Here is a 9853-nt window from a genome sequence, read left to right as displayed (position 1 = left end):
CAAGTCAGTAGTAAGGAGTTGATTTGTTTTTACTGCCAGCAGCTGGGACATAACGCTTCTTTGTGCCCGCTACGAAAAGCTAAGTTAGGTGGGGCCTGTTATTCCAACTTGTGCTAAATCTATGAAGATTGAAGGTGTTAGCGATTCAAAAATGTGACTGTTACTGGTGAATCAGTATCTGCTTTAGTGTACTCCGGTAATTGACTGTCGCTAGTTTGTAGGGATTCAGTGCCATGGTGGACTATAGCGGGTTAAAGAAGTTGCATGTGTGCACGGAGACAAACACTCCTACCCTACTGTGGAAGTCACGATTGTTGTGGATGAACAATCCTATCTACCAACTCTGGGTGTTGTGGACAATCTGCCAGTGGCCCTTACCAGTGCTATTGGATGTGCAGATAAAAGACAGCACGGTGTGGTAAATAATACCGTATTCAATTTTCTTATATAACTGTGAAATAGCATGCATTTGCATTTGGTCACAGGATCCTTTAGAGGATTATCCTGTTATGGGAATATGCCCTTAGACAGCTTTGGGTGCAGATGTTCATCACAAGCTCTCCAGAAAGTGGTGGCTGTTGCCCCCAGGAAATTGGAATCCTAAAGGTATACCGATTTGGATTTAAGGAGGAAGTGTGAATACATTAACAACATCTGGTAGGAATCCCTCACAAGGAGGAGTAGAGGTCACCCCACTCAAACCGATCAGAGGAAATAGATTGACTGGCCAAGCAACAAATTAGACTTTGTCCAGACTAGCCAGCTCCAAGGCTAGAGTCACGAAGAGTGGGGGTCTTTGAGTAAAAGGTATTTAAGGACAGTAGTCCGAGAGGACACCACAAGAGTAATCAGGCCCAAACTCTTTCACTTGGAAGCTGCAGTTCCAGTCTGAGGCTCGCTGAAACAAATGAAGCTTTTTGTTCGACGATTCCTCGTTGGCGTTTTCTTGGCTCACCACCTTTCACACGACCAACAATTGTAACACACATGTAAGGTCCTGTGGTCACAGAATCCTTTAGAGGATTATCCTATTAAGGCAATATGCCCTTAGATAGCTTCGGGTGCAGATGTCCATCAAAAGCTCTCCAGGGAGTGTTGGCTATTGCCCCCAGGAAATTGGAATCCTAAAGGAATAAAGGTTTGGATTTCAGGAGGAAGTGTGAATACATTAACAACATCTGGTAGGAATCCCTCACAAGTAGAAGTAGAGGTCACCCGACTCAAACCGATCAGAGGAAATAGATTGACTGGCCAAGCAACAAATTAGACTTTGTCCAGACTAGCCAGCTCCAAGGCTAGAGTCACGAAGAGTAAGGGTCTTTGAGTAAAAGGTACTTAAGGACAGTAGTCCGAGAGAACACCACAAGAGTAATCAGGCCCAAACTCTTTCACCTGGAAGCTGCAGTTCCAGTCTGAGGCTCGCTGAAACAAATGAAGCTTTTTGTTCGACGATTCCTCGTTGGCGTCTTCTTGGCTCACCACCTATCACACGACCAACAATTGTAACACACATGTAAGGTCCTGTGGTCACAGAATCCTTAATGGATTATCCTATTAAGGCAATATGCCCTTAGATAGCTTCGGGTGCAGATGTGCATCACAAACTCTCCAGGAAGTGGTGGCTATTGCCCCCAGGAAATTGGAATCCTAAAGGAATAAAGGTTTGGATTTAAGGAGGAAGTGTGAATACATTAACAACATCTGGTAGGAATCCCTCACAAGTAGGAGTAGAGGTCACCCGACTCAAACCGATCAGAGGAAATAGATTGACTGGCCAAGCAACAAATTAGGCTTTGTCCAGACTAGCCAGCTCCAAGGCTAGAGTCACGAAGAGTAAGGGTCTTTGTGTAAAAGGTATTTAAGGACAATGGTCTGAGAGGACACCATAAGAGTAATCAGACCCAAACTCACCTGGAAGCTGCAGTTCCAGTCTGAGGCTCGCTGAAACAAATCAAGCTTTTTGTTCGACGATTCCTCAATGGCGTTTTCTTGGCTCATCACCCATCACACCGCCAACAATTGGAACACACATGTAAGGTACGGGGGTCATGCGGGGCAAGTACTGGGACTTGTCAAGTCAACAAGGGAACCTCTTGATCAAATCCCTTCTCCACCCTGGACAGTAGTCTATTTGCAGAGGCTACAAAAGGCCAGCGGATGTCACACCCACCTTTGAGAAAGGTCCACAAGCAGGGGAGCCAGACCTAAAGGAGACATTGGGAAAGGACATATGGCAGGTACCCAAAGACATTGGGGATTTTGTCAGAATTAACGTATATAAGTTATCACAAAACTTTGTGTTCCCATAATTTCCCGGCAAGGAGAAAAAAGATGTCTTTGATCTTACCAAGCTAAAGGCTTGTAAAACTCCACCCTGTACGATGGGAAGCGACATAAAGGTGTCGGTTTCTTTGCTCTATTGTGATCCACAGGAGGATCTTGTCTACAAAGCGGAGAGGGAGCAGGACCTGACAAAGCTCCTGGCACCTTTTCTTTGAACTGTTTTGTGACCGGAGTGCAACAGCTTTTTACAACCCCCTCTCCCCTTAGAAACAGCTGTTGCTATGTAATCAGGGAAAGTCCAAATAAAAGTGGAGACGTAGAACTCTCTTGTCAGAGCGTGGTGGAAGACTGTACAAGAGTACAGCCCCAGACGTTTCTCCTCATGAGCCAAATTGAATCCTGTCTCTGTTTAATTCCTTCCTTCTTGTCTGGTTAATAGATGAACCTGGCAGCTTTGCAAAAAGGGGGGGATGTGACTCTGCAACCTTTGTTGGAGACGGTGGTTGATATTATTTGCAGTGAGGTATGCTGGGAACAAGGAAGTAGAGGCGAATGCCACAATGCAAATATGGTACAGTCCTGTACGGTCTCATGAGGGGACGTCTAAAACTGTGATGGATATATGGACTTTTATTTCTTTCAAACAATGGGAATAAAAGCATGGTTATTAGTAATTCATCAAATACATCATCAGGTTCGTAACTTTGCGGTGAAAAGAAACAAAGTAATGAGCGCTTCACTGAAAAAACGGATGAAGACTTTGTCGACACACCTGAGAGATGTTGGGAAAATGCCCTTTGACACGAGTCATGCAGACATGTGTCTCGTATGCACCCTTTGAAAAATGTTGAAGGCCCCAAAACAAAGTCAAGCGTATATCAGTGGTAAGTTAAGGCTGATGTATGACGAAGTGAAAGTGAAAGTAGCATAGTGGTCTCAGAGTGAGAGGTAGAGTTCTTTGTGCCGACAGACAAGAAGGACGATTATGGACAGAAAAAGACGGATACCGTACACGGGAAAGGATTCATACGGCCCCGTTCTTGGGCGGGTCTCGCGTGAGAGGAAGAGATCACTTTGCAATGCACTCTACATAGTAGTCAAAATTGGAATTGCCACACTACACATTTTGAGATATTAAACACTCTGGCGGATAAAGGGAATTTGTCACGTTTCATGTGTCGGGTTAATTGTGCCGAACGGGGCCGTATGAGTCCCCTTCCAGCCGAGAGTCAAGTCGGACGATTATGGACAGAAAAAGACAGATACCGTACAAGGGAAAGGATTCATACGGCCCCGTTCTTGGTCGGGTCTCGCGTGAGAGGAAGAGATCACTTTGCAATGCACTCTACAGAGTAGTCAAAATTGGAATTGCCACACTACACATTTTGAGATATTACACACTGGCAGATAAAGTGAATTTGTCACGTTTCACGTGTCGGGTAAATCGCGCCGGACGGGCCCGTATGAGTCCCCTTCCTGCCGACAGACAAGAAGGACGAGTACGGACAGAAAAAGACAGATACCGTACAAGGGAAGGGATTCATACGGGTCTCGCGTAAGAGGAAGAGATCACTTTGCAATGCACTCTACATAGTAGTCAAAGTTGGAATCGCCACACTACACATTTTGAGATATTACACACTGGCGGATGAAGTGAATTTGTCACGTTTCATGTGTCGGGTAAATAGCGCCGGACGGGTCCGTATGAGTCCCCTTCCTGCCGACAGACAAGAAGGACGATTATGGACAGAAAAAGACAGATACCGTACAAGGGAAGGGATTCATACGGGTCTCGCGTAAGAGGAAGAGATCACTTTGCAATGCACTCTACATAGTAGTCAAAGTTGGAATTGCCACACTACACATTTTGAGATATTACACACTCTGGCGGATAAAGTGAATTCGTCACGTTTCTCGTGTCGGGTAAATCGCGCAGAACGGGGCCGTATGAGTCCCCCTCCTGCTCCAAATGGTGCCTTTGGACTACAACGGAACCAAAGTGGCGGGTTACCAATTTATAAAGGCCATTTCAAGACGGCCACACTTGGGCGACTTCCTCGTGCGGACGGGCTCCGCTTCCCCGCTCGCTCGGGGGGGGGCAGGAGGGGAGGAAGACGCACGGCGTCCTGCGTTTACAGGATGACGCAGCAGCAGGTGGCAGGATAGTCGCTGCTGACCAGCTGCTCGTTGCCGTACACGAAGTAGACGTGAGAGTCGCCTTTCCACTTGTAGCCCACTCGGGTGATGGGGATCAACTCCACGGTCTGCCTCTGAGCAAGACACAGCCTTTGTTACCAACTTAGCATAAAAGGTTAGCCAGGAAGTAGAGGGCATTTCCTGTTTTTGGGAGGAATGCGTTCTCTTTGTTTTTTTTTGTGCCCCACCACTTCCTTAACAGATGTGAGAAGTACTTGGTTGTCTCCTGACCAGGGCAGGATTGTGTTGACTCACTTGCTGCAGGATCCTGGAGGTCTGGCCGTACTTGCTCTGGTGTTCGCGCACCAGGCGCTCGGACGCCTGGCAGATGGCCGGGTTTGGGAAGCCCAGGAGTGGATACACCTGGCAAGTGGAAAAACTAGCTCAGTAGGTGCTACATGTGACAGAAGTCACAGATGTACAATATTATTATGTACACATGTGGAGTGGGAATGTTGTCTGTCCATCAGTGTTGGCCCTGCAATGAGGTGGCGAATTGTCCAGGGTGCACCCCGCCTTCCGCAGGAATGCAGCTGAGCCAAAAGGGTCAAGCGGTAGGAAATGGATGGATATACACATCCATACACACACACACACACACACACACACACACACACACACACACACACACACACACACACACACACACACACACACACGGGTGTATATATATATATATCGGTTCGGTACATACCTCGGTTTAGGGGTCACGGTTCGTTTCATTTTCGGTACAGTAAGAAAACAACAAAATATAATTTTTTTAGTTATTTATTTACCGAATTTGTAAACAATGGCTTTATTCTTCTAACGTTGGGAACACTATAATTCTGCCCACGTTAATCCACATTAAACTGCCTCAAGTTGTTGCTTTGATTGAATAAAATGAAAAAACCTTTCTTCTACATATAAAAAGTGCAACTTTAAACAGTTTCCATTGAAACTGTTTAATGTCAACTCCATCCATCCATCAACTTCCGCTTATCCGAGGTCGGTCGCGGGGGCAACAGCCTAAGCAGGGAAACCCTCACTTCCCTCTCCCCAGCCACTTCGTCTAGCTCTTCCCGGGGGATCCCGAGGCGTTCCCAGGCCAGCCGGGAGACATAGTCTTCCCAACGTGTCCTGGGTCTTCCCCGTGGCCTCCTACCGGTTGGACGTGCCCTAAACACCTCCCTAGGGAGGCGTTCGGGTGGCATCCTGACCAGATGCCCGAACCACCTCATCTGGCTCCTCTCCATGTGGAGGAGCAGCGGCTTTACTTTGAGTTCCTCCCGGATGGCAGAGCTTCTCACCCTATCTCTAAGGGAGAGACCCAAACTCATTTGGGCCGCTTGTACCCGTGATCTTATCCTTTCGGTCATGACCCAAAGCTCATGACCATAGGTGAGGATGGGAATGTAGATCGACCGGTAAATTGAGAGCTTTTCCTTCCGGCTCAGCTCCTTCTTCACCACAACGGATCGGTACAACGTCCGCATTACTGAAGACGCCGCACCGATCCGCCTGTCGATCTCACCATCCACTCTTCCCCCACTCGTGAACAAGACTACTAGGTACTTGAACTCCTCCACATTCAAGTAATGTCAACTCATCATGCTTAATTTATTACAGCATTTGGGAAGCCTGTAGTTGACTTTTATTATGTAAATGTTGTATTTTTATCAACATGTGATAGCAGGGACCCTGCTATTCAAAACTAGGCTGCTACATTACTAATGATTCAAATTAGTACAATTGCAATAGGAGAGACTATTCATCCCTAAACACAATGGAGTTCAATGAAATAACAGACAGACAGTGCTTTGCTGCCCCTAACACACACACACACACACACACACACACACACACACACACACACACACACACACACACACACACAACACACAGCAAAATGAGCTAACGTTACGCTAAAAGCTAATTAGCCTTCACCTCGAGCCTATACTGTGAGCTAGTTGAGCTGCAGTTTAAGTTTCTAGAAGGTCAACGGGCTGATAGTGATGTTTGTAATAGTTGTGACTGGGAAGTGTTTAGTATCATTTGGGTAGAGTCCCCTGCTAAAATGTGTATGTATACATATATATATAGATATATATATCTATATATATATCCACATACATACATACACACACGTATATACACACACACACACACACATATATATATATTCCCTTTGGGGTCGTTGATGCCTATCTCGGCTACAATTGGGCGGAAGGCGGCGTACACCCTGGACAATAATATATATATATATATTTATATATATACACACACACACACGCATACACACACATATGCAGTATATATGTATACACACACACTGTAGACAAGGTACAAACCCCGTTTCCGTATGAGTTGGGAAATAGCGTTCGATGTAAATATAAACAGAATACAATGATTTGCAAATCCTTTTCAACCCATATTCAGTTGAATATGCTACAAAGACAACATATTTGATGTTCAAACTGATAAACTTTACTTTTTTTTTTCAAATAATTAACTTTGAATTTCATGGCTGCAACACGTGCCAAAGTACTTGGGAAAGGGCATGTTCACCACTGTGTTACATCACCTTTTCTTTTAACAACACTCAATAAACATTTGGGAACTGAGGAAACTAATTGTTGAAGCTTTGAAAGTGGAATTCTTTCCCATTCTTGTTTTATGTAGAGCTTCAGTCCTTCAACAGTCCGGGGTCTCCGCTGTCGTATTTTACGCTTCATAATGTGCCACACATTTTCCATGGGAGACAGGTCTGGACTGCAGGCGGGCCAGGAAAGTACCCACACTCTTTTTTTACAAAGCCACGCTGTTGTAACACGTGCTGAATGTGGCTTGGCATTGTCTTGCTGAAATAAGCAGGGGCGTCCATGAAAAAGACGGTGCTTAAATGGCAGCATATGTTGTTCCAAAGTCTGTATGTACCTTTCAGCATTAATGGTGCCTTCACAGATGTGTAAGTTACCCATGCCTTGGGCACTAATGCACCCCCATACCATCACACATGTGTAAGTTACCCATGTCTTGGGCACTAATACACCCCCATACCATCACACATGTGTAAGTTACCCATGCCTTGGGCACTAATACACCCCCATACCATCACACATGTGTAAGTTACCCATGTCTTGGGCACTAATACACCCCCATACCATCACACATGTGTAAGTTACCCATGCCTTGGGCACTAATGCACCCCCATACCATCACACATGTGTAAGTTACCCATGCCTTGGGCACTAATACACCCCCATACCATCACACATGTGTAAGTTACCCATGTCTTGGGCACTAATACACCCCCATACCATCACACATGTGTAAGTTACCCATGTCTTGGGCACTAATACACCCCCATACCATCACACATGTGTAAGTTACCCATGTCTTGGGCACTAATACACCCCCATACCATCACACATGTGTAAGTTACCCATGTCTTGGGCACTAATACACCCCCATACCATCACACATGTGTAAGTTACCCATGCCTTGGGCACTAATGCACCCCCATACCATCACACATGTGTAAGTTACCCATGTCTTGGGCACTAATGCACCCCCATACCATCACACATGTGTAAGTTACCCATGCCTTGGGCACTAATGCACCCCCATACCATCACACATGTGTAAGTTACCCATGTCTTGGGCACTAATACACCCCCATACCATCACACATGTGTAAGTTACCCATGCCTTGGGCACTAATACACCCCCATACCATCACACATGTGTAAGTTACCCATGTCTTGGGCACTAATACACCCCCATACCATCACACATGTGTAAGTTACCCATGCCTTGGGCACTAATGCACCCCCATACCATCACACATGTGTAAGTTACCCATGCCTTGGGCACTAATACACCCCCATACCATCACACATGTGTAAGTTACCCATGTCTTGGGCACTAATACACCCCCATACCATCACACATGTGTAAGTTACCCATGTCTTGGGCACTAATACACCCCCATACCATCACACATGTGTAAGTTACCCATGTCTTGGGCACTAATACACCCCCATACCATCACACATGTGTAAGTTACCCATGTCTTGGGCACTAATACACCCCCATACCATCACACATGTGTAAGTTACCCATGCCTTGGGCACTAATGCACCCCCATACCATCACACATGTGTAAGTTACCCATGTCTTGGGCACTAATGCACCCCCATACCATCACACATGTGTAAGTTACCCATGCCTTGGGCACTAATGCACCCCCATACCATCACACATGTGTAAGTTACCCATGCCTTGGGCACTAATACACCCCCATACCATCACACATGTGTAAGTTACCCATGTCTTGGGCACTAATGCACCCCCATACCATCACACATGTGTAAGTTACCCATGCCTTGGGCACTAATGCACCCCCATACCATCACACATGTGTAAGTTACCCATGTCTTGGGCACTAATACACCCCCATACCATCACACATGTGTAAGTTACCCATGCCTTGGGCACTAATGCACCCCCATACCATCACACATGCTGGCTTTTCAACTTTGCCTCGATAACAGTCTGGATGGTTCCCTTCCCCTTTGGTCCGGATGACACGATGTTGAATATTTCCAAAAACAATTTGAAATGTGGACTCGTCAGACCACAGAACACTTTTCCACTTTGCATCAGTCCATCTTAGATGATCTCGGGCCCAGAGAAGCCGGCGGCGTTTCTGGATGTTGTTGATAAATGGCTTTGGCTTTGCATAGGAGAACTTTAACTTGCACTTGCAGATGTAGCGGCCAGGGACGCCGAAAAGGGGGGGGTAAAGAAGACTGATTCTAGGGGCCCATGATGGAGAGGGGCCCAGAGAGGCCCCTAATGATGATGAAATTATGTGTAATGATTCTTTTCATGGGGCCCAAAATCCCTAGCGGCGCCCCTGGTAGCGACTAACTGTATTTAGTGACAATGGTTTTCTTAAGTGTTCCTGAGCCAATGTGGTGATATCCTTTAGGGATTGATGTTGGTTTTTGATACAGTGCCGTCTGAGGGATCGAAGGTCACGCTCATTCAATGTTGGTTTTCTCCAGATTCTCTGAACCTTTTGATGATATTATGGAGCGTAGATGTTGAAATCCCTCAATTTCTTGCAATTGCACTTTCAGAAAGGTTGTTCTTAAACTGTTTGACTATTTGCTCACACAGTTGTGGACAAAGGGGTGTACCTCGCCCCATCCTTTCTTGTGAAAGACTGAGCATTTTTTTGGGAAGCTGTTTTATAGCCAATCATGGCACCCACCTGTTCCCAATTAGCCTGCACACCTGTGGGATGCTCCAAATAAGTGTTTGATGAGCATCCCTCAACTTTATCAGTATTTTTTGCCACCTTTCCCAACTTTTTTGTCACCTGTTG

The 9853-nt window shown here is 45.9% G+C and overlaps 1 protein-coding gene across 1 annotated transcript in view; it reads right to left on the bottom strand.

Annotated features, from left to right (window-relative positions):
• Window positions 1-2897: 2897 nt before the first annotated feature.
• The window catches only part of LOC133535534 (protein SSUH2 homolog), a 34245-nt gene continuing 27289 nt past the window's right edge, over window positions 2898-9853 (bottom strand). The window contains exons 11-12 of the mRNA XM_061875445.1: window positions 4735-4842; window positions 2898-4553 (exon numbers count right to left, since the gene is read on the bottom strand). Coding sequence (XP_061731429.1) covers window positions 4416-4553; window positions 4735-4842 — 246 coding nt within the window. The 3' untranslated portion in view covers window positions 2898-4415. The remainder of the gene's footprint in view (window positions 4554-4734; window positions 4843-9853) is intronic.

This window comes from Nerophis ophidion, linkage group LG16 (genome assembly GCF_033978795.1).
Source record: "Nerophis ophidion isolate RoL-2023_Sa linkage group LG16, RoL_Noph_v1.0, whole genome shotgun sequence".
Lineage (NCBI taxonomy): Eukaryota > Metazoa > Chordata > Actinopteri > Syngnathiformes > Syngnathidae > Nerophis > Nerophis ophidion.
This window is presented reverse-complemented; position numbering and strand designations above follow the sequence as displayed.